The sequence below is a fragment of the Mycteria americana genome, chromosome 19, assembly GCF_035582795.1.
Source record: "Mycteria americana isolate JAX WOST 10 ecotype Jacksonville Zoo and Gardens chromosome 19, USCA_MyAme_1.0, whole genome shotgun sequence".
NCBI lineage: Eukaryota > Metazoa > Chordata > Aves > Ciconiiformes > Ciconiidae > Mycteria > Mycteria americana.
Window position 1 is genome coordinate 1,437,996 of NC_134383.1, and position 23,188 is coordinate 1,461,183.

The 23,188-nt window shown below is 65.7% G+C and overlaps 3 protein-coding genes across 7 annotated transcripts in view; 1 reads left to right on the forward strand and 2 right to left on the reverse strand.

Moving 5' to 3' along the window:
• Positions 1–23,188, forward strand: part of ZW10 (zw10 kinetochore protein) — a 227,747-nt gene that overhangs the window by 81,006 nt on the left and 123,553 nt on the right. The window lies entirely within an intron of this gene.
• Positions 5,566–9,286, reverse strand: FXYD2 (FXYD domain containing ion transport regulator 2). Its single transcript, XM_075520915.1, has 6 exons — positions 8,098–9,286; positions 7,244–7,282; positions 7,026–7,100; positions 6,070–6,106; positions 5,890–5,920; positions 5,566–5,703 (listed from the first exon to the last, which is right to left on the reverse strand). Exons 1-5 carry the CDS (start codon positions 8,189–8,191, stop codon positions 5,896–5,898), a joined length of 270 nt encoding a protein of 89 aa, XP_075377030.1. The 5' UTR covers positions 8,192–9,286; the 3' UTR covers positions 5,566–5,703; positions 5,890–5,895.
• On the reverse strand, positions 7,052–21,954 carry FXYD6 (FXYD domain containing ion transport regulator 6). 5 transcript variants are annotated; one of them, XR_012778374.1, is made up of 9 exons: positions 20,840–20,968; positions 13,077–13,139; positions 12,800–12,838; positions 12,598–12,672; positions 12,432–12,468; positions 12,102–12,151; positions 11,940–11,982; positions 7,244–7,282; positions 7,052–7,100 (listed from the first exon to the last, which is right to left on the reverse strand). XR_012778374.1 is itself a non-coding variant. In XM_075520914.1 (8 exons), the coding sequence occupies exons 2-7, from the start codon at positions 13,132–13,134 to the stop codon at positions 11,954–11,956; spliced, it is 288 nt and encodes a 95-aa protein (XP_075377029.1). In that variant the 5' UTR covers positions 13,135–13,139; positions 21,838–21,954; the 3' UTR covers positions 9,412–11,369; positions 11,940–11,953. The 5 variants fall into 5 exon arrangements, 4 of the variants coding, with proteins under 4 accessions (XP_075377029.1, XP_075377026.1, XP_075377028.1 ...); XM_075520914.1 differs by lacking the exons at positions 7,052–7,100; positions 7,244–7,282; positions 20,840–20,968 and adding exons at positions 9,412–11,369; positions 21,838–21,954; XM_075520911.1 differs by lacking the exons at positions 7,052–7,100; positions 7,244–7,282 and adding an exon at positions 9,412–11,369.

The following is a 23,188-nucleotide window of genomic DNA, read 5'->3' on the forward strand; positions in this document are numbered from 1 at the left end:
CTGCCTCTCCCCGAGGGCAAGGGCCAGTGTTGCCACAACCACCCTAACCCAGCCAGCCTCCTTCAACCACCCCCTCCCTGGCATTTGTTCCAGCTCTGGGCAGCATTTACACTCAGCTCCAGGATCCCCCAGGCCCCAGAGCTCCAGGGATTACAGGGGTGCCCCGTGCTCACGTACCCCATTAGCCAGCCAGGTGCTTTCCCCTAAGAATAATTCTTCCACTAACATGCAAAAACCCACCCTCCACATAAGCATGTGGAGGGCCACTGGGGAAAGCAGCCACGAGGAGGGTCCCAAAAGGACCCCTCTCCAGGGGTCCACAGCTACTGGGGTCAGCAGCAGGCCCAGGCTTTGCCCTGTGCCAGGGAAAAGGCGCTGCAGAGGGACACGCAGCGCTGCGGGGAGCGTCCCTCGCCCTGGTGTCCCTCCGGCCAGGGCACGCCTCACCTCCCACCAGTCCCCAGCCCCGTGCCCTCAGCCGCCCTCCCAGACAAATCCCTCAGAGGAAGCAGTCATTAAAACAACAGGGCTACTTATCTGGTGCTAGCCGATTTCCACAAAGCACTTCCCACGCAGTCGCGAACTTACCCTCGCAGCACCTCTCTGGCGAGCACAGCTAGCCCGCTGTGACCCCTCGCTGGCCACCCTGCTCCTCAGGGGCAAGGCGCAGGCTTTTTGCCCTGCACGGCGGTCCCCAGCCCTGCACGGCCACCCCTGCCAGCCCAGTCCCACCAGTGACGGCACACAGGAAATGGGTGCCTTCGGGGCGGAGGAGGAAAAAGGCTTTGAGGTGATTGCAGGACAGGCTGCAGCTGGGCTAATTGCTGGGAGCACCTGGACATGAAAGGGCTGGCCTCCCCGCAGGGCCGGCCTCCCCGGGCACGCTCCCCTGCAGCAACGCCCGTCCCGTCCCCCTGCGCCCCTCCTCGGCCTGGGCGAAGGGCAGCAGCCCCTCACCCCCAAGGCTGGCCCTCTGCGGGTGCCGCCCGGGCGGTGCAGGGGGGGAAATGTCCCCCACCTCGGCTGTGGGCACGCTGCAGCCCCGCTCCGTGCCTCAGTTTCCCCGGCGGCAGAGGGGAGCGAGCGGCTGCCACAGGGGCCGGTGGGAGGAGGCACGCTCCGGAGGCGGCGAGGGGCTTGCGCCCAGGCAAAGGGGGCCGGCAAGCCCGGGGCCGGGCAGATGCCCGCAGGTCAACGCGCCCGGAAGCGGGACCCTCCGCGGGCCCCCTGGGTCAGCGGCACTACAGGAACGGCTGCGCTCCGTAGGGGGCTGCCCGCCGCCTGGGAAGGGCTCCAGGTGCCCCCGGGGCCGAGCCGGAGCGGGCCGCCGCGCCGCTCCGGGCCCGGACCGCGCTCCCGCGTCCCCGGGCAGCCGCTTCCCGGGCAAGAAGCTGGATTTCTGCTTCCCCCTAGTGTCGCACCGCGGCAGCGCGGAGCGGGGAAGCGCGGCCCGCTCTCCCGGGGCGGCTGTGCCCGGTGCCCGGAGCCTTGGCCCCGGCCCGCGGGCACCGCTTGCCCCCGGGCTGGCCGGCCCCGCTCCCGGCTGCGAGCAGGGGCACGCCGGCCCGCGCGTCCGGCCCGGCCGGCTCTTGGCAGCCCGACACGCGGCCGCGGGCAGGCTTTCCCCGGCGCCCCAGGGACTTAGGAGCAGCAGTCGGGGAGACTTGCGGCAGCGTTTGTGCTCCTGTCACCGAGCGGTGTTTCAGCATCCCGGGTTTTCAAGCCCCGCTGAGGTGCGGGTGTGCGAGGCGTGCGCCCAGGCCCGGCAGGAGTCCCGCCGCGGAGCAGAGGGAAGCCCCGTACAAGGGAGGCGAGCGGGGTCCGTGTCCTTGCCGGCTCCAGGGCGAGCCTGGAGTCACCGGGGGCTCTGCTAAGTTTTGGCAGGGCCAAGGCACGGTCCTGAGACACGCGTACCAGATTCACGCAGACCCTTCTTTGCTTCCCAGCTTCAGCCCGCTGTGAAACCCACCGTGAGGAGCCAGCCCGTCCGTCCCTGGGCTCGTGCTGCTGAAGCTGAGCTGCTGGGCTGCGCTCACACAGCATCGCTGCTGCGAGGCTGTTCTGCGGGCCCGGCTCCGGGGCAGCCGTCCATCCTAGTGTGAGCAGTTATTTCCTAATAACCACTGCTTTGGGGCATGTGCAACATGGAAATGAGGGCTGAAATGTTATTTACTTCGGTTGGGAGGATAATTTAAGACGGTGGAGCGCTGCTGTTTTGGCAGACACGTTGCTGTTGATGGATGCGCTGCCTTTTTGGGAGCAGAACAAAGGGAGAACGAGGCGTGTGACTGGCTACCTGCCAGCCCGGCCCCATCTCTCCACGTCGTCAAGTGTTTCTCTTTGGCTCCATTAGTCACCATTTGCTGCTCTCCTGTTTTAACTAATGCGGAGACATTTTGCATTCACATTTCCTCGCGGGCCAAATGCGTCCCTGGCATCGCGGAGATGGCGGAGCAGTGCTGGCGCGCTCCAGGCTGGACAAGCTGAGCAGCCAGCCTCCCTGGCTGCTGCTCCTCCTGCTCCTGCCCCGGGTGCCTCATCTCCTCACATTCAGTTGTGGATTAAGCACAAGAGCTGGACAAGCCACGGCTGGCCAGAGCCCCTCTCCCTCGTACCTGGCTGTCCAGAGACCGCGAAGCAAATAGGGAATAGACAGTACCAAGGCGAAGCTGTTCGGAATTGGAAGTCTTCCCAGACGAAAAGGACACTCCAGTTGTCCACTGTATTATTTACCCAATCCCCTTTGTGTCACAGAAAAGATTTACTTTGAGAAGATTAATGGCTCAAGGGACTGTGAGAGAAATCCCCCAAGATTGCCTGGTTCAGGGGAGAAGACGAACGCCTCCTTGCCGAGGCCGCAGCTCCCAGCTGACCCGTGGGGCTGCGGGCACAGGGAAAGGGCTGCGGGGCTGGGGCTTGTCCTGCGGGCACCCTCTGACGGGGACCGTGACTCCCCCTGCCCAGGCCCTGGGGGGAGCAGGAGCCTCTCACCGGGGCAGCGGCAGGAGAAAGGCAGCCGAGCAGAGACACGGTGGCCTTTCCCTGCGGTCTTCCCAGCTTCCCGCTCCCATAGCTCCTGGGCTCAACATCCAAAGCCAAGGGCTGTGAGGCATGGAGAGGAGCAGAGAGCCCTGCCTCAGAAGCAGCTCACGCCTGTGCCTCAGAAGCACCCCTGCCCCTGGCGCAGGGAGGCCGCATTTACCATTCATCATATAATTTGCTTATGCCTTTCCCCTGTTCCTGTTCTCAGGTTCCCTGGCTCCATCCTGGAGGGGCACATAGCCGGGCTGCTCACAGTTTAGCTCTGGTAATAGCCTGGCCTCCAAATGTAACCCCCAGCGCAAGTCTTCAGGCGCTGGCAGCGTGTCCTGCTCTGCCGCTGCACACCCTGTCAGTGTCCCCGACCCGTGGCACAGCCCTCGAGCCCCAGCCAGGGGTGCAAAGGGCTGTGCGAGTGTGCGTGCACACGTGGGTGTCCGCAAGCCGTGCAGAATAATGCTATTAATGCCATCTGGTGCTGAGACAGAGATCCTCCTGTGCAGGGAGCCAGACACGGCTTTTCGCTCCCCTTAATCCCTCCCTTCGAGCTGCAGGGGCTCTGTCTGCGGGGCTCTCCGGGGGGCTGGTGCCAGGGGACGTGCACCCTGAAGGGCATGCCTGTGCCCTGAGCCCTGGCACAGTCGGGCACCGGGGAGGATGGGGAGCCCTCGGCCTCAAGGACGTGCGACCCTGCTGAGGACAGGCTCGTTTCATACGCTGGCTGCCGTGCCCTTCAACTCCTTCTTTAGGGGGACACGACTGCACCGTGCTTCTCGCTGGCGAGGACCAGGGGTCGGAGCAGGGAGCGGGCAGGGCCAGCTCTGCTGCCAGCAAACGCTTCGGCGTGTCTGTGCTGTTAAACAGGCACTTTTCTCCCTCCACCGAAGGACTCTGTTTCCCCTTCGAGCCGTGCAAAGCTGCAACGAGTCTTTATTAGTGGGTCAGTGTCGAGTCAAAATTATATTTCAAAATAATCTCCTTACTGTGTTAAATAAGCACCTCAGATTAGACAAATTGCACGGATTTTGCCTAATAACCGTCCTCCAGCTAATCCCATTTTACCGTCCGTGTCTGACCTCAACTGAAGCCCGAACGGACCGGGGGAGCCGGCCTCTCCTCCGCCAGCAGCGCCGGCACCGTCGGGCTTCCAGGGCGCGGCGCAGCGCACGCCCGAGCCCGGCGGCGGCGGGACCCGGCCCGCCCGGCCGCCCCCCGCCGCCACGGGGCCGCGGCCGGGGCTCCGGCGGGCCCCGCTCCCGCAGGGCTGCCCGCGGGCCCCGCTCCCCACGCGGGACCGCGAGCGCGGAGGAGCGGAGGCTCCAGCTCCGCCGCCGGCAGGGACCCGCCAGCGGCTGCTCCTGCCCGAAGCCTTCCCCGGCAAAGCAGCCCGCGTCGGGCCGAAGCCGGCAGCGAGACGCGCCCCGCGCCGCCTCTGCCTCTGCGATTGCCGCTCCGCTGCCTCTCGGGGCGGCCCGCGGCCCGCCTTCGGCCGCAGAGCCTGCGGGGGGAGCGCCGAGGGTGCTGCGGGCAGGGGCGGGGGGCAGAGGCTGCGGGCAGAGGCGGGGGGCAGAGGCTGGGGGCAGAGGCTGCGGGCAGAGGCGGGGGGCAGAGGCGGGGGGCAGAGGCTGCGGGCAGTGGCGGGGGGCAGAGGCTGGGGGGCAGAGGCGGGGGGCAGAGGCTGGGGGCAGAGGCTGGGGGGCAGAGGCTGCGGGCAGAGGCTGCGGGCAGAGGCGGGGGGCAGAGGCTGGGGGCAGAGGCTGCGGGCAGAGGCTGGGGGCAGAGGCTGGGGGGCAGAGGCGGGGGGCCGGGCAGCCCCTGCCCTCCGGAGCCGCGGGGCCCGCGGAGCTGGCGGCGCGGCCGCGGGCCGGTCGGTGGGTGCCTGTGCCGGCCCCACTGCCCCGCGGCCCGGCGCGGCCGAGCAGCCCTGCCTCCCTCCCCGCCCTCCCTCCTCCCTCCCCGCCCAATCGCGGGAGGGTTTTGTCGCTTTTTTTCCCGAGGGGTGTTTCCGTGTCCGTCCAAAGGTGGGAGAGGCTGCGAGGGGGAAGAGCAGGGCGCCGCGTCCCTTGCCCAAGAAGGACGCCGGGATCGAGCGCTCCGGGAGAGCCAGCGCACGAAGACCCCGCGGGTGCCCCGGACCGGCCCTGCAGCCTGCGCGGCGCGGGACGCTGCTGCGAAGCCCTCGCTGGCACCCGCCGCGGGAGTGGGCACCCGCAGCCGGCCTTCAGGCTGGCGAGAGGGGGCTTTCTTCAAGGCAGCCAGGGCGGCCGGGAGCGGGAGCGTCCCTCCTGCCGCACGCCCCGGTGCAAACCCCGGGTGGAGACGGCCGGCTGCTCCCTGCCGCGGGTGCGCGGAGGAGCCAGCGGAAACCTTTCCTGGGTCCGTGTTGGAAGATGTCTGCAGGGCAGAAATGTCATTGGTGCCCGGCCGGGAGAGTGGGTGATTGAAATGCCTCGGGCACAAAGTTCAACCTCTCTCAGCTTGAACTTTATTAGCCAAGAAACTCTTTCTGGATCTAACAGAGGGGAAAGCATGAGGGCAATTTGCATTCTGGCCTCGCCTGGGGGGAGCAGAGTAATGGATCCACTGGAGCGGGGTAAGGGGCGGCCCTTGGCAAGGACTTCTCTGCTTTGGATGAAGCTCTGCTTCCACAGCGGCATGGCAGCTCTGAAACCACACAGAATGGGAGGGTTACAGGGCCACAGAGGCCAGAGTGTCCTAGCTCCTCTCCTCCCGAGACAAACCCCCACGTAGGTACTTCCCTGAAGCATGGCTGCCTCGAAGCATCGCTGCCCGGCACAGGCAGACCCAGGGAGCCTGGCTGCCAGCTGGGTGCATCCTCCTGCAACCTACCTGCAGCTACAGGTCTTCCTCGTTGCCTTGTCTGTGGAGCGAAAAGCAAGGGGAGACGTGTTACGCTGGGCAACGTGGCTGAGACGGGAGGGAGTACAAACCGAGAATCCAGCCCTTTCAGCTGGCAGGACTAGGACGGGGAGGAGAGATGAGGCTGCCTTAGAGCTGTGCAATACCCACCTCCTCTTCTTCTTCCCTCCGCAGTGGAACCGCTGGCCTGGGGGCAAGAGGAGCAACTGAGGCCCCTTGTGGCCGGAGCCTTCCCCCCTGCCCCGTCTCGCCCACCCCTCTCTGCTCCGATGAGGCAGTCCTGCTCGCGGGCTTGTCCCCTCAGCAGGGACCACCGGGTTTGGCTCCTGCGGGAAGCCCCGAGCCCCCCTGCCTCCGCGCTGGGGCTGGCCTCCTGCACGGCTCTCACCGGTGTGGGGAGACACCGACCCCACATGCTGCCTCCTGGCGCCTGGCTCAGCTGTGCTGCCTGGCCAGCCCCCCCGCACCACCCCGGACCCCAAAGCTGCAGCCCCTGGCACTGCCCAGCAAAGCGCCGGCCATGAGAGCCCTCTCAGATGTCTGTCTTTCTCCCTAAGCTGCCCCCGCGATTGCAAATGCAGGTGGGTTTCTTATCTTTCTCCCTAAAACCGCTGTGCACCGTCACTGCGTGCAGCTGCGATGCTGTGGCCGCCCCTGGCCCCGTGAATCAAGGCAGGCAGTGCCTGTACGTGTGGGCAGGGTCACAGGGTGCTTTGCACGCTCGGCACCGCTCTCTCTGGGAGCTGCCGAAGTCTGAGGGCTCTGGGAAAGCTGGTTTCTCACTCTGGAAATGTCAGAGTTTTCTCTGCTATTTTTAATTAGTGACCTTCCCGCTGAAGCCTTGACGCTGGCAGGGAAACGCTAAATATTTATGTGGTCTCCTTCCCAACTCGCTTTCTGTTGGGACCTTGCCTAGATGGAAGTTTCTCAGGCAGCCCGGGCTGCGGGCGATGCCCACCCCTCGCGTGGCGGGGAGAGTCGGCGGCCCCCCCACCCCAGCACAGGGCCGGCGCCCGGCCCGGGGCGAGGAGGGAGGTGAGCGGAGAAGGGGCCACGCGCAGGGGAACAGAGCCGAGGGGGGCGTCCGGCCCACCCGAGGCACTTACTGAGGATGACGAGGAGCCCGATGACAAAAGCTACAACGGCGAAGATCAGCCCCCCGTTGCGGATGGTCTCATAGTCTGGGGAGGAGGAGAGCCGAGCAGGCGTCAGCCCGGCTGAGGCGCGGGGCTGAGCCCGCGGCGCAGAGCCCCCGGGCAGGCGTGGGAGCGGGTTGCCGGTCCCGCTGCCGGCAGCCCCCGGGCTGCACGGGGCATGCACTCACCGTAGCTGAACCTGTCCAGGCCCTGCTCGGGCGCTTGCTCTGGAAAAGAGGAGAAACCCAAGTGAGAGCCAGGGCCCGGGCTCGCGGTGGGTGCCTGGACGGGGAGGCGAGGTGTGAAAGATCAGGAATGAGGACTGCAAGCAAGAGCGCTCTGATTTCCTTAAGACGTAGCCAAGCCAGTAAAGAATTCCCGAATTCCTGTTTTTCACCCCAGGAAGTTTCAAGTTCACGGTGCATCTGCAGGACGCGTTCATAGGATGCGTGGGAATCTCTCGAGCTCCAGGTGAAGCTGCAGACAGGGACCCGGCGCGACTGTTTGCAGCAGCTGGTTGCTATTGCTAAGGCTGAGCAGCCTTCACGGTGCCCTCAGGAAGCGCCGCTGCCCACAAGGCTCAGCGGGGCAGTGATGGCTCTGCTCCGGCTGCACAGAGCTCTGAACGACCCCTCGAGCTGACGCCTTGCACCGGGGTGCGTCCCGGCAGCCTCCCTCCACACCGGCAGGTTCATCCGTCTGACAGCTGCGTGTCACCGCTCCAGCCACCTTACCTGACTGCACGTCCCTCTGCCAGGAGCCGTTTGGAAGGAGAAATCCCCCTGAGAAGCCAAACACCGGCCGGCACCGATGCGCCAGCGGGCTGCAGAGCTCTGGGGATTCATCCCCACGTCTCCCCCGAATCCTCCCCGAGAGCCTCCCCATGCAGGCTCCTGCGTGGCAGGAGGGACCAGCCCTGCGCCTCCCACGGAGATGCCCCCATGAAGGCGTCTGCCCCCCAGGGAAGCCCCTTTCGGGTGGGCCGAGCAGGGTGCTGGCTGCAGGTGCCTGCCGCCCGCCCTGCTCCCCGGAGCGCCCTTACCGTCACCCATCGCGTCAACGTGTCGTCCGGCGGGCGTCTCGCTCTGGAAGCGGGCACCCACGGGAAAGCGCATTAATTGGGAGACAAACCTCATTAAACATTAACGGCCTCGGTGTAATGTTTATCGCAGTCACGAGGGGAGGCGCAGGGCTCCCGCCCGCCTTTGGGAAGGAGGCCCGGGAGGGGAGGGCAGGGTGCGCACCCACCGTGCCAGCTGGCAGGGAGGGCTGGGCACCCCGCAGCCGCCGGTGTCCCTGTCCCAGCCGGGAGGGGGACGGCACGCCCTCCCTCGCTTTCCAAACGTCAGGCCAACTGGGCTTCGCTCCTGCCGCAGAGGCGAGCCCGAGGCGGGGGGCAGAGGGATGGGCTCGGGTACGGGCTGCGACTGGCTTTTGCTAGAGAGAAGCGGGCAGCGCGCCCCGTCCCTGCAGCCTGGCACCACAGGTCCCCACAACAGCCAGCTCAGTTCCTGCCAGCCCAGCGTCGAGCCGTGCCCGGGGGCCCCGCGGCGCCCCGGCACGGCGATGTCCGTGGCGCGTCCCGGGCCAGCGGCGGGTACCAGGATGCTGCGCCCCTCGGGGCTGTGCCGGCCCCGGGTGGCGAGGCCAGCTGCCAGGCGGGCTGTTCAGTCCAGTTCGCTCTAATCTCGCAATCGGCGAGCGGAGTCACGCGCCCGAGCCGCTTAGCGCTGCGGTGCCCGGGGGGAGCCGGCCCCCAGGGAGCGCTCCCCTCGCCGCGCCCGGGGCTCAGCCCCCACCGAGGAGCGCGGGCGCCCGCAGCCCAGGGCAGCCCAGCTCCGGCGCCGCGGGGTGAAGCCAAGCCCTGGGAGGGTGGTGCGTGGGGCCGTCCTGCTGCTGCGGAGCCGAGACCGTGCTCAGCACCCCTTCCGTCGGCCTGCCAGCGGCCACGACGCAGAAGCTCCCGAAAGGCCGAGGGACAAGAGGGCTCTGTGCCCGCGTCCCTCGGGGCCGCGCAGCCGGGCTCGCCGCTCACGCGCTGCCTTCACACAGCCTCCGGTTATTGTTGAAACCGCTGCTGGCTGCAGAAAAGAGCGCGGCAGGGAGGGGGCTCGGACAGCGAGCTAGCACAAAGCCCCTCTGTGCTGCCCGGGGGGTGCGCTGCCACTGCTCCCCTCCGCCCCGGCCCGGCTGCCGGCGCTGCCTGGCGCAGAGGGACAGCGTGGGAAGCTGCCTGCCGGCTTGCCCAGCCGGCCTCCCCGGCAGAGCCGCAGCCCTCGGCCCCTGTCCCGCTCCCCGCAGCCTTTCCCCTGAGCCCTGGAAACGCCACGGCCCTTGAGACGACACAGCCAGGCCCTGATAGAAACGATATTTTATTCCTTTCCCCCCTTAGGTCACAGCACAGAACACACCAGTCCTTCACCACAGCAGCACACTCGCCTATTTAAAAGGAAACACAACAGCTCGGTTTATTTTACGACAGTCAGGATTTTGCCATTTCTACACACCACGGGGATTTCTTTGTTTCGTGTTAACACCGACGGCACAGCGACGACATCACGGGCACTCCGACACGGGACACGCACACAGCTGACGCTCAGGGGCTGGGCTGCGCGGGGTCTGCTCTGCCCCAGGCTGCGGAGCAGCGCGGAGGCGGGAGGCGAGCAGAGCTCTGCAATGGCCACGGGGAAGGGAAGGGACAGGGTACCGGAGACACAGCACCGATGGGACAGAGCGTGCTTCCCAGCGCCACCGAGGGACGCAAAGCACGCGGGGACACAGCCCAGCTGGAGGCAGGGCCACCGCGGTGGGGGGGGCGTAGCGGAACCCCCTCTCAAAACCACCCTGAGGACAAGAACCTCTTCCCGGCGCGTGGGCGGCACTCTGACGCGTTTCCATGAAGCCCTGGGGATCCCCCGCTGCTGCCCAGGCTGACCCTGCCCTGGCAAGTGCCCGTGGCGGAGCTGGCAGTCCCCAGCCCCAGCGGGGGCCGCGGTTTGGCCTGCCCTCGGGCTGGGGAAGGGGCCAGGCTCACGGGTTTGCCTCCGACCCACGAGTGGACGCAAGGCGATGATGGAATCTGGGCTCAGCCTCTCTGGAGCCAGCGCGTCGCCCACGTGCAAGCTCAGGCGTGCAAAGCTCCTGAGCATCGTTTGCTGCTGCTCCGTGGGGAGAAGGGGCAGTTGGCGTCGGGGGCTGACAACATGTAACCACCACGGGACGACACGCAGCACTGACGTGGGTGGCCGTGCCCCGTACCACGGCACAGGGAGCGACAAGGCATCAGGAAGGGCAGGGAGCACCAGGAGGAAACGCCGCTGCCCCTTCCCTGCCGGAGACAAGCAAGGGCAGGATCTTTATTTCAGTCCGTGTCTCTCTTTAGCCCTCGGAGACTGTTTAACCTGCCCACCTCCGTCTCACAGGCAGGCGGAGCGTTGGCGAGAAGCTGCTTTGTGCTGGTTAGCAGGGTCACCGCTGCGCAGCCGCCCTCCTTCACAGTGTCACCGTGCGGGGGGATTTCACGGGCTTCTCTGCCGCCACAGCGTTTCCTCACGTTTAAAACAGCGTCCCACACAGACGACTTGGTTTTAGCCAGGGACGCAAAGCGGCAGTGCCGAGCAGGTGAGAAAGGGCAGCTCCCTTCGGCCTTAGATCCGGCACCCAGGTGCCACCACCTAGGGCAGTCAAGCTGCGAGATGTCCCCGCCTGACTCGCCCCCCACCGCGGCTGCCTCGGGGCTGGAGGGTTATTGCTGAAACGGCAATGCGCGGTCCAGAGTCATGCTGGACAGGCCCCCAGAATGCCACGGGCGGGACTGGTCCCCGAGCCCTGCCCAAAGCCAGCCGGGGTGAACGATGAGCCTCCAGCTCCGGGCGCGGGGAAGGGTGGGGGGATGCAGGGCCCCGCTGGGGCTGCAGCAGGCTCCGTGCACCGCGGCCCCCGCCGCCCTGCCCCGCGGCCCCCGTTGCTGGGCTCGGGGGGCGGCCCAGCGGGGCAGCACCCGCCCGTCGTACACAGCCGGAGTCACACGCACAGCACGAGAAAGGTGGAGAGAAAGTCACTATTACGACATCAGCCACGACTAGCCCTAGAGGTAACGATCATCTCACATCAACATTACACGCCACTGGAGGCAGAGAGGACGGTGAGCGGAGTTTAGTCGGGTTAGTAAACAGAGAACCGGCGCTGAAGTACAGAGGGTAACACAGACACAGCAGCTTCGCAACTCCTTAGAGGGACCTGTTGCTGCCATTTCAGTTTCCTCGCAGGCCATTGGCATCTGCGGTCCGAGCATCTGTCCTTGGCTCTCTGGGTCTGTGCGGGAAGGAGAGCGGCGAGTCAGGCTGGGAGCAGCGCCGCCGCCTTTCCCGGCGCGGGGCTCCTCCACCAGCAGCACAAACCACGCTCCCGCCCGCGGGGGCTCCAGGCCTCCCCCCTCTCCAAAAGCGGGCCGCAGCCCAGGAGCGCGGGGCAACTCCGAGTGCAGGCGAGGAGCGAGACGCCCCAGGGGACTCGCACTCAGCTCTCTAGAGGCCCCAAAAATAAAACCACTTCGGGGTGGAGGAGCACAAGGAAAGGAAACATAATGCAAGGGAAAATCCGGACAGATGCTTCCTTTTTCTGCTGGGCTGCCCGGGGCTTGCTGAGCACAGGACACCCGGGATCTTGCCAGCACTGCCGCAGCCCCCACCAGCGCCCACTCCTGCACCGAGCTGGGGAGGCAGAGCTGCCCAGGCCCAGCAGACCGGTCTACTCGGAGCCCCGCGGTCCCCCCCTGCGCAGCCCCGGCCGCCCGCCCCTTCCTTCCGAGCGCCGGGGCTGTGACAGCCCCGGTGCCACCACCCGCGCTGGCCTAGGCCGGGCCGCAGCAGCCCTGGGACTCACCGCACGGCTCTCGTTCAGTTCTCCGCTTTCTGTGCTCCCGTCGCTGCAAAGGAAGAGCAGAGCGGGTTGCAGCGCCTGCCCAGAGCCGCGGGCCCCGCAGGCGGGCGAGCGCAACGCAGAAGCAGCGGCAGAGCGCGCGCGGCGCGGGACAGGCGGCCTTACCGTTTGAGGTGATCAGGTTCTCAGCCTGAGCCTCCTCGTCCCCTGGAGCCCTGCAAGAAGAGGCGCACGGTGAGAGCGGCTGGGACCTGCACCCCGTCCCGGGGGGGGATGCCCGACGGCGCAGGGGCACGCTGAGGAAAGTGCCCTGGGAGCGTGCACGGCTGCCCTGCCACCCAGGAACTCTGCAGCAGAGCTTCCCGCTGCTTGGGGCCCCAGGCCCTCGAAAGGCATGCTCGGAGAGCGCAGCCTCTGCCAGCTGCGGGAGGGAGCCCGGGCAGAGCTGAGCAGGGGGCGGAGAGGCTCCCCAAGGGAGATGCTGCCCTCACTCACCTGGGCTTCTGGTTGAAGCTGCACCTGCACCTCCTGCCTGCAAGGGGAGAGAAGCACCACGAGCATCGCCGCAGTGGGAACGGGCCACCGCCTTTCCCGACAGCCGCCCCCGCGAGAACGGCCCCCAGCGCCCACCCGCCCAGCACCCTCGCGGTCCCCGACTTACTGAGTATAAGGAGAATGCCGACGGTGAACAGGACCACGGCAAACACCAGCCCCCCGATCCTCAGGCTCTGGTAATCTGGGGGGAGGAGACACAGGGTTTGCTCCTGCTGGGCTCAGGGAAGCGGGCAGCCTCTTTTGCTCCCCGTCGCACACGCACACGTGTCCTCGCCAGCACACCCGTCCCCGTGCACGGTGATGCTCACCATAGTTAAAGGGGTCCTCCTCCTTCTCCTGGGTGGCCACTGGAAATAAGCAGAGAAGGGGTGTGAGGTGCGCTCCTGGCTGAGCCCCTGCAGCCCCCCTCCGCTCCCCAGCAGGCACAGGCACCCTGCTCCCCGCCGGGGCTGCGGGCTCCCGGGGCTGCTGCCCCACGCCCCGCTCCAGCCCCCTTGGATCGGAGGGGCGGCCGTCCTCCAGGGCCCCGCAGACTTTTCCCGTGCCCCTGCCACCTCCTGCATGCAGGAAGCCCTTGGCACCTACCGTCTGCCACGGCCGCCGGCACCAGCAGGGAGCACAGGAAGATCAGCGCTGCCTCCATGGCCGCTGCGAGAGAGGGGAGAAGCGGCTCAGCACCCGGGCGGCCGATGGAGGCCGCCGCGACGGGGCTGGGGAGCACGGGAGGGACTACAGGCAACCCGTGCCCGACTACGTGGGCAGGCAGGGCTGCGCAGCCCTTGCAGCCCACGCCGGGAGAAGGGGCCAGGCCGGCCCTGGGAAACACGCGGGGGCCCGGCCGCGATACCTGGTGCCATAGCTGTGCCCGGCCAGACGGGGACACGGCGGCCGGCAGGCACGAAGGAGGGGAAGGGTTTGAGCAGACAGACAGACAGACTTTTTGTGGGGTTCTGTGGTATATTTTCAACCACCTCCGAACCACTGGCTCTGCTCCTGGCACGGATCTCGGTGCAGTCTCAAGGTTGCACTGCAGGCAATGGGGCCAGCACAGGGGCTGTGATCTCTCCATCAAGGTCAATACCGTGCCCTTCACCCAGAGCGTACTTTAATTTGTCCCAATTAGCATAGCAATTACAGCACATTCCTACAATGAGGCCAGTGGCCCTGGTGGGACGAGCTCTCGGCCGCACTTGCCCCCCCCAGCTCCCCACGCTCACCTGCGGCAGCAAGGAGAGACCGTAAATACCCCTCGGTCCCCCCTCACAGCTGGGCCCGTCCCTGCCCCTTCACGAGCACCGACCCACCGCCCTTGTGCGGGGGCACCCAGCCGGAGCACGGACCCTTCCCAAGGGATGGCAGCCTGCGCGTCACCACGCTGCGGCCGGGCTGTGACACCCCCTGCCAGCTCGGGCAGGGGCTGCACAGCTCCCCGCCCCGAGCTGCTGCTGCACCCTTTTGGGACGGGCACCCGTGCTGCTGGGACCGGCCAACACCAGGCACCGCTCTTCTGCAAAGGGGGGACCCTGCCAGCACACACGGTACCTATTACCTGGCCCCGAGCGCAGCGGGGCCAGCACGAGCATCCCTGCTGCTCCTCCCGAGGGGCCGGGGGAGCGGCTGCCCTCCGTCCCGCCAGCCGGCACAGGGCACTGCGGACCCAGCCGCCCCTTCCCGGTGGGCGGCTGTGCGCGGGGGAGGCTCTTGCCAGGAGGAGAGGGCTCGGCAGACGCGCCTCCTTCGAGGGAGCGAGCGGGGGGCTCGGGAGCGCAGAGGCAGGTTGGGTGCTGCCTCCCTGGCCGCCCGCCGCTCGCCCGCCCGCCGCTCGCCCGCCCGCCGCACGAAGGGCTCTGCTGGTTTGTGTTTTGCTGCTGCCAGGCAGTCCCTAAGCGCCCCGAGGAGAGGGCTCGGTGGCCATACATGGTGCGGGAGCGCGAAGAGGGCTCGCTGCTGGCGCGGGAGAGGAAGGGGGGGTTTGTCGGGGGCCCTGCGCAGCACTGATAGCACTGAGTGCTACAGAGCTGCTGCAGCTGCTGCGCTGGATTAGTGCCGATAAGAAAGGGGCCCTGGGCAGAGCAGGAATTTAGCTAGCTGACGGATGCAGATCCCCGGCGCGGTGCTATTCAGCCCCTCCGGAGCCTGACCCGATTCAGATGCAACCTCCCTCCCAGCCCACCCCGGCTGCCGGCGGCAGGGGAGGCAGCTGAGCTGGGGCACCAGGGTCCCCCAGCCCCTGCCACGGCCCCCTGCCCCAGCTCGTGCTGTGAAGGTGCCCGGGGATGGCACGCGTGGCGTGGGCTCAGCAGTGCCCACCAGCCTGCCGAAGCTGGCCCCAGCGGCGTTCCGCTGCCCCAGCGCTGCCTTCGGGAGCCAGCTCCCGTCACGCCCGCGGAGGAAGCAGCCTCCAGCACCGCGCTGGGCCCCGCGAACACAGAGAGCACGTTTCCAGAACCCAATTTATTCATCATAACAAGTTGCATCCCATGATAATTCACGTCCTTCCCTCCCCTTCCATGTCTTGTCATTTTGAAGTAAATGTGTTTTATCTGAACACTGGAGGGTTTAATTTCCCTCGCCTGCAGCTGCCGCTGCCATTGTGTAGCAGGGGCTGCGCTGCCACGCCGCGCTGGAGCGTGCCGCTGGCTCCCTGTGCCCAGACAAGCCCCCTCGTTTGCTGAGGCACGTAATTCTGGATAATTACCAGGTCTTAGAAACACGTACAAAGAGCCCAACAGCTGGTGATACAGTACCTTCCAGTTGCACATTTTCCTATGTCCTTTATCTCACGTCCTCAATCTATTTACTGCCGAGGCTGCCAGTGCAAAATGTGTCATTACCCAATACGAGGGTGTCGTATGGGCACAAGGAGATGCAATACAGCACGTGCCATTGCTAGATGAGCGGTATTAATTGGCTCTTATAGCATATTAACGATGCCTTTATTTTTTTGAAGAAATCATTCATCGGGTTTTTACTGTTTATTTGCCATTATTTGACTACTGTTGTAGCAGCAGCTCAGTGACATCCCCCGGAGCACACACGCAGAAATTCTGCGTCGTTCACAACCGTCCCTGCCCTGAGCCCCGCCGCCCCACCCAAGGCGTGCGGGAACCCCTTCGCAGGGGCCGAGCTTCCCTGCCTGCAGCCCCGGTAGGAGCGCAGGGCTGCCGGCCGGGCGCGCTCGCCCCACGCACGCTCCCCTCCCGCACCGGGCAGCCCCGCGCTCCCCGAAGGCAGCATTTCTCACCCTGCGCCCCGCGGCCCTCAGTCTCAGCCCGAGTCGCTCGTCACGCACGAGCCACCCGCCCTCACACCTCTTCTGTTTCGGGGTGCTCCCATTGACGCCTGGAATGGTGCTTTACAGCAGAGGCAGCCCTGGCCGCAACGGTAAGAGGGTCTGACACGCAGCCCAGAGTTCCCAGAGCAGCTTCGAAAACACACGAGCCATGTTGCTGGCTGCCTGGGTGCGTCGCCAGCGCTAACGGAAGCGACCAGCTCCCAGCTCCGGCACCCGCCGAAGGCTTTGCTCCGCGCTCTCCGGCAGCCAGCCCTCCGCAGCCACCCGAGGAAGCAGGCCGGCGCTGGGGCCCGGCTCAGCCACGGTCGTCCTTTCCAGTCCTCTGCTCAGCTTTCGGCTCCTTGCATTTAGTGCAGCGGAGTTCACTTTTTTGCCAAGCCGAGCACACAGCACACATATGTTCTTTGTTTTTCTAACTCAAATCCCCAAATTCACACACTTCCGCATGCTAAAACTTCTCTCTGCACGAGCTAACCATCAGGATTGGCGGTATCCTCGCTAGAAAAACAAACATAGCATTCTGGAGTGCAAATGAGCCCAGTTCTCCTCCAAGGAAGCATATGCTTTGCGAAGTGCCACAGGTTTTTTGGGTTGTTTCAAGCTGGCCCACCCACTTCTTTGTGAAGCTGAAATAAAGTGAGAAGAGCAAATATTGCAAAGGCTTTGCCGTTTTCCCCGCTTGTGCCTTCAGACCGCAGTGTTCAAGGCACAAAGGCACCGCTCCCTGCCCTCCGTTCACGCTAAATCCAGCTGTGCCTTTGCACAAAGGCAGCGGAAAAATAACAGCTGCCCGACGAGCGATGGAGCCCCGCGCCCGGCCCCGCGGGCACAGCCCGCTCCTCGCCCGTGCTGCGCCGCTGGGCAGAAATCTCCCCGTTTCCTCCCCTTAGCGACACAAAGTTTGCAGTCACCAAACCGAGCAGCCACGCACCCGTACGAAGCAGGGGGAACGGGCAGCGCAGTGCGCCTTGCATGCGACTCGAATCAAAACATGTTTTTTTCCTGTTAAAACTGCAAGATCTGCCTTAGTACAGAGAGGCAGAGCAGCACAGGAAGCGGGGCAGCGGCGCCCAGAGCTCTCCTTCCCTCTCACCTCGACCCAACCTGCAGTTTTAAGAGGGAAAACCAAATATTCACCCCGCCATCCCCATCTGCGTGGCTGAGCCAGAGCAGCTGCCGGGAGGAGGACATCGGGCATTTGGGAGAGGCTGCTGGGTGAAGGCGTCAACGACACAGACCGGGGGAGTACGTGGGGTTTGCTGCTTGGGGGCTTACCTGTGCTTACCTGAACCCCTCTCTGGTAGGACGGGAACGAGACCAGGCTGAGGGACTAACTCCGCACCACAGAGGCAGCCAAGGCTGGACCTGCCCTGCCATGAGGGTTTGCAGGTGCTGCCCACACAGCCGCCCTCGCCCCTGCACCCTGGCAGTGCCCTCGTCCCAGGGGTGCCCTCCCTGCCCCGGGAAAGCACCGCCCCGGGGCACGCTGCTCGCCCCAGCGCTGGGGCCGGAGGAGCCAGCGCAGCCGCGGCCGCCCCCTCGGCGCAGCCTGGCCCCTGCGGCCCCCAGTCGGGGCTGGCAGCCCCCAGAGCAGCCCCCGGGGCAGGCGGCACCCGGCCGGGGCTCACTCCCATCCCGCCCAGCGCAGCCAGCAGAGATGCCGTGTCGGGCTGCTCCCACGCAGGGGCTGCGGCTCGCCAGCGTGGGCGTGAGTCAGGGCCGGGCGGCAGTGCCAGGGCCGCCCTCGCCGCTCCCTCCCCACGCCGTGCTTGGGCTTCGGGCAGCCGGGGCTGGAGCCACCCGTACCCCCGCGGGCGCAGCTCACGGGCACCTGAGCTGGCCGGATGATTCAGTGCCCTGCTGCCTCCCTGCCAAGCTCGTAGCCAACGTGCTTCGCTCCACGCGAGGCACAGTCACAGCTCTCCCTCAGCCTCCTGCTTCTGGATAATCCCTCCTTGCAATTCTGCGTGCCGTTGGGTTAGCACACACGGAGCGCATGTGTGTGTGATAGAGGAGCGGGAGGAAATCCGGGCAGACGGTCCCTCCTGCCCACTGATAAGCTCTCCGTAGCATGGCAAATCATGCCAGAGCAAGGCAGGTAAATTTGTAGCGGCGTTGAATCTTGAAGTCTCATTTTCCTTTTCATTGTTTTTGCATAGATCAGCCCTGTCAAGTCTCAGCCATCACAGCATAATGCCGGGCAGCCTCCTCCTTCCGTCAGGAGACCTCAGGGCATCTCCCGAAGATCAGACCTAGTTAAAATCTCTAGTTTCTGTGCAAAGCCCCCAGGACCGTGACAGCAGCTCTCAATTGCCTGGAGCATTTAAGAGTGTGCATGTGTGAATGGACATTTCCAGCTATGCATAGATGTGCTCTTCTGCCATTTCACGTCAGCGTCAATCTGGCTATTAATGTGCCTGTTGTCGTGCCTCGTGTTCCTAAATGAGAGAGAAGGAGAGGTTTCTAGCCCTCGCCATTCTGACCGGACGGCACTTCCCAAATTTGGTGCCGATTCAAAGGCTGACCAGATAGAAGACCAGGTTTGGGGTATCTTCCCCAAAGCAGAGGATATTCAAAGGAAATCCTCTCCAGGAGCCCCAGGAACCCAAACTTCAGCCCTGCTTCTGCTGAACGAGACTCACACGCAGACCCCCACGGACCAGCCCTGACCGGGTCGATGCTTGCAAGAACGCACGACCACAGGGAATCGCTGAACACGGCTCAGCAAGGCTCTGAGCGCACCCTGTGCTGCATCCCTCCCCTGTACCCCAGCATTAAACTTGCCTCCTGCAGGGCTTCTTCCAGCCTCAGGCAACTGGCCCTATCACATCAAGGAGCCTCAGCCGAAGCTGCCGGGCCGTATCTGGCTCACGCACAGTCCCCGGCCCACCCCGACAGTACACGTTTCCCCAGACAAGAAGCAGCAGGCACGAAACAGCGAGTCTAGCCCTTCATTTGAAGCAAACCGCCAGCGCAATGATTGCCGAGCTAATGGCCGCCCGGCAGCGCCGGCTTCGGGAGAGCAGGCAGAGAACCCGGCCCTCGGCTCCAGGGAAGCAGTAAACACCACCACCACCTCCTGTCAGGAGCCTGCTGCTCCTGTTCTCTCCTCGTTTGCTTAACAGATAATCGGGTGCTGTAAATCTAAACAGTGCACCTGCCTGAACTGTCCCGTCCCGTCCTCCGCCACACCCAGCGCTCCCAGCCCTCGCCGCACGCCGGCTAAACCCCGGGCTCTGCGCGCTGAGCGGGGCACGGCCGGGCATCAGCACAACGGCGGTCAAACAGGTCAGTCAAAGCAGAGGTTACCTGGCAGGTCCTGGTGGCGAGAGAAATCCAGATCACCAGAAAACACTCAAATAGCAGCCTAAGAGCAGCTGTTTCAAGCTCCCCTGTGTCCTGGGGTACCACAATACGGCCACGCTCAGCAGAGCATCAAAGAGCGGACATTTTCTCCATTCTCTCCTTTGCTGTCGCCACCAGCCACGACCACCGCTGAGCACGAGGCAAACAGAAGTCCCCACCAGGCGCGGCCGTTGTCCCTGCCAGCGCCGCTGCGGCTGCACGCTGCGAGGAGGGACAGCCAGGCGGCACAGCCCCCCGGCAGGACGCCTCCGCGCTGCCCGGTGCCAGCGGTGCCCTCTCCGTGCTCAGGCAGCGTGGCGACGCGACAGCCGCGGAGCTCGGTGGCCTCTTTACGCTTCGGAAACACGCAAACAGCCCGAAAGGCAAACGCAGGGGAACAACCAGACGCAAAGCTGCCCGTTTGCTGTGCTGGGGAGTCGTTCTCAACACCGAAGTCTCAACTCCTGGCAAAACCGTGACTCTCCGCGATGCGTTACCTGAACAGATAAGTTTCAAGGAGGCAGCTAAAATTCCAAGGCGAACGAGAAACGCGAGCCTGACGGGAGGAAGGTGCAGCCAGCCCCGCACCTCGTAGGCACGGGGGCATTCTGCGGCAGGCCCGCGAGCACGCTCTAACAGGTGGCCTGGCTCTGCAGCGACCGCACTTTACGCTGGCAGCTTTCCCTCGTGCGCGCCCCGTCACTCCGCCTCGGACTGCCTCGGAGCCGCGCTCCCGCTGCGCGCAGGCGGGCGCTCCCCGGGCTCGTCTTTGTTTCCAACTGGGAGTGAAACCATGCGGGGGGACTAAAAATCCCAACGGGACCCAACAGCACCTCGGAGCACCGCGGGCTTGCTGAAACGGGTGCAGGGGACTGCTTCAAGCCCTACTCCCCAGGCGGCTTTTCCCGAGAGGCTGCTCCTTCGTGCTGCAAAGCTTCCACATCCAGACAAACCACCTGTCACTTTCCCTCCCACAGAAATATTCCTGCAAGATCCGAGTTCCACCACATGGACCCCGGTATCTGTTTCTTCAGGAAGCATTAATTACACGCCCCGAGAGACACGCTCTTCCTTGCCTCCGGTACGCCTTCCCGGGATAAAGCACTTGACTGTTTACGCAGCGCTACGGCGTTACCAAAACATTTAACCACAGAAGCCAGACCGCTGCCAGCTACCGGCAGAGGAGGACCACCGCCCTGCTCCCCGGGCCCCGCGCACCGCCGAGCCCAGGCGGCCGGGGGAGCGCCGGGCGCGCCCCAGGGCTGCCCACGGCGGTCCCTGGTGGGGCTGGCGGGGCCGCCGGGGCACCCTTCCCCGCGCGGGGGGCGGTAACCAGGCAACGGTGGGCCGAGGGAACCCGCGGTACCCGGTTGCCATGGCAGCCGCCAGGGCCGGGGATGCGGGCGGCCCGAGGCGCCGGGCGATGCCCCCGGGCCCGTCCGGTCCGGCCCGGGCGCCGCGGGGAGGGTTCGGCCTCCCCGGCAGAACCGGGCTGCGGCAGGGCGGGACGCCGCCGCGCCCCGGGACGTGGACCCCCGAGCCGAGCCGAGCCGAGCCGAGCCGAGCCGAGCCGAGCCGAGCCGAGCCGAGCCCCCCCGCGCCGCCCGCTGCCGCGCACGCCGCGGCAGGACAGCCGAAGCCGGGCAGCCCGCCCCGCCGCCCGCTCCCCAGCCAGCCCCGCCGGAGGCACCGCGTCGGCCGGACCCACCTGAGCTCGCCGGGCCGGGCCGGAGCGGAGCGGGCTGGGCTGTCGCGCCCCGCTGCTCCGGGCGGTGCCGGGTGGGCGCGGAGCGGCGCGGAGCGGAGCGGCGCGGGCGCGGAGCGGGGCTGCCGCACAAAGGGGCGCGGGGCGGGCCGGGCCGGGCCGGGCGGGGCGGGGGCGGCGCCTGCCGCCGGCGGGGGGGGCGCCGGGAGCGGCCGGGGGAGCCCGGCCCGCGGCGGGGGGCGAGCGGAGCCGCGGCCGCCGCAGCCCGAAAGGCGCACGGTGCCTGGCGGGAGCGCCCCGCAACGGGCCGGGACGCCGCCGGGGCGGGCCGGAGCCGGGGGACCCGGCCCTCCGCCGCCGCCGGCCGCGCTCCGCCAGCTCTGCCGCCTTTGCCCAGCCGCAGCGGGGGGGCCGAGCGCGGGCGCGCGTCCTCGGGGGTGCCGAGGCCTGGCTCGCTCCGCACCGGGCGCTCCGCGGTGCCCGCAGCGAGCGGCTGTGGGGGGAAGCGCTCGCACCCGGCTTCCAGACATCCCTGCCCGCGGCAGCGGAGCGGGCACGGACTCTGCCCCGCGTTGCGCGCCTGGTGCGGAGGAAGCCGGGGGAACGGCGAGCGGGGCGCAGGCTGCCGGGGCTCCTCTGAGCTAACAGAAAATCCACGTAGGTCAATCGGTAGCCGCGGTGCCGAGGCTTCTCTCTCTTGCTCGCCGCCTCCCGAGAGCAGAAGGGCGTAGCTGGCAAAGGGGACGCCACGCTGCCCGGCCAGGTGGCCCAGTTGACGGGGCTTCGGACACGTTGCTCAGGCGGATGTCGGGGGCCACCCAGGTCGGGCCGGCTGGGGAGGGGACAGCAGGGACACTTCCAGCCTGGCCTGGCTCAGCGGTGGTAGCACCTGGTTTGGTTTCAGGACTTGCTACCTGCGTCCAGCTCCGCCAGCATTTAGCAGCTGTAGAAAACCAGACCCTTTGGGTTTTACCCAGCGCAGAGCAGGAACCAGCACATACTTTAGACAGTCGGGGCAAAACGTTGTCTAGCGGAAGGAGAAGGGCCGGACCCGCTGCAGCTGGGATCAAACGCCCTGTCACAGAGCTTGGTGGCAACCAACCCGTTCATTCCCATTGCGCAGCTGGGCGCGTTGGGAGGAGCGAGATCCGGGAGGGAGATACGTGTTTAATATAGCGCGGCACAGTCCCCGGAGGGAACGCCCGTGCCTGGCGAGCTGCTCGTGGCCAGGCCGCAGGCTGGTCGCAGCCACAGTGGGAAGCTTTGGTCCTGGCTGTGCTTGGAGCCGCCGAGGTGCCCGCGGGCTCTGGCCAGGGCCACCGCTCTGTGGCTGCGGGCATCTGCAGCAGGAGGGCAGTGAGCTGGGGGCCTGCCCCGAGCTCCTGAGAGCTGTGCAGACCGCAGCACCGAAACTGCTCGGTGGTATGGTATCCACGCAAACCCAGAGCTTCCCGCAGGCCAGGCACAGCGTCAGATGGGCAACAGGGTGCCGAGAGCACTGCTGGGCGGTAGCTGACTGCCGAGCGCCGTGGGGCACTGCTCCCTTTCAGGCCAGGCTGGCACACCCGTGTCTGCCTGGCTCCTGCTGCTGCCCTGGAGAGCCATTTCTTCTTGAAAAAACACCTTAGCAATGCTGTCACCACTGAGCTGGCTCATCCCCTAATAACTCAAATGCATCTTAGATAGAAATCAGCCTCACGGACAATAATGGCACGTCATCCATTGTACATTCATTTCCCAGTTTCCAGTAAAATATAAAAAGAAAATAAACCAGCACTGGCATTTCGAGGCAATTATTCAGAAGGGTCAGGAGATACAGACCAACACAGAGGAGCTGGACAACGTCAAGTCTCTTTAATGCGTAGGGATAACACGATAAGGCTGTCAGTTACCCAGCAGTGAGTGAGGCAGGGATCAGGCAGTTATAATCAAGTTTCGGGCTTCTCTGACCTTACCCGGTCCTCAGCTGTTATTATCCGCTGCACACAGTAAAATATTCTGAGGCCGTGATCATGCCCCGGGGACTGCAGCGAGCACGGCGGGTCTCTGCAGAGGCACAGACGCAGAGCCCTCACGCAGGCAGCGGCTGGGACGCCCAGCTGGCTGTGGCTGGATGTGCTACGCGCTCTCCTCCCTTTAGTTCTTTCTTTACCAACTTGCAAGGCGCTGCCCAAAGCAAGCAGAATCTAAACAAATTGGCACCATAGCCTTTTTTCTGTACAAGCTCGGGTAAAATAGAGAGTATGTTCACAACGGGGTCATTGTGAACGTAGGAAGTGAAAGGTCGGCCGCGCTACTCCCACGGAGGGAGAGCGGCTCCGGCAGTTGCTAATGGTAAACGTCTGCTCCACA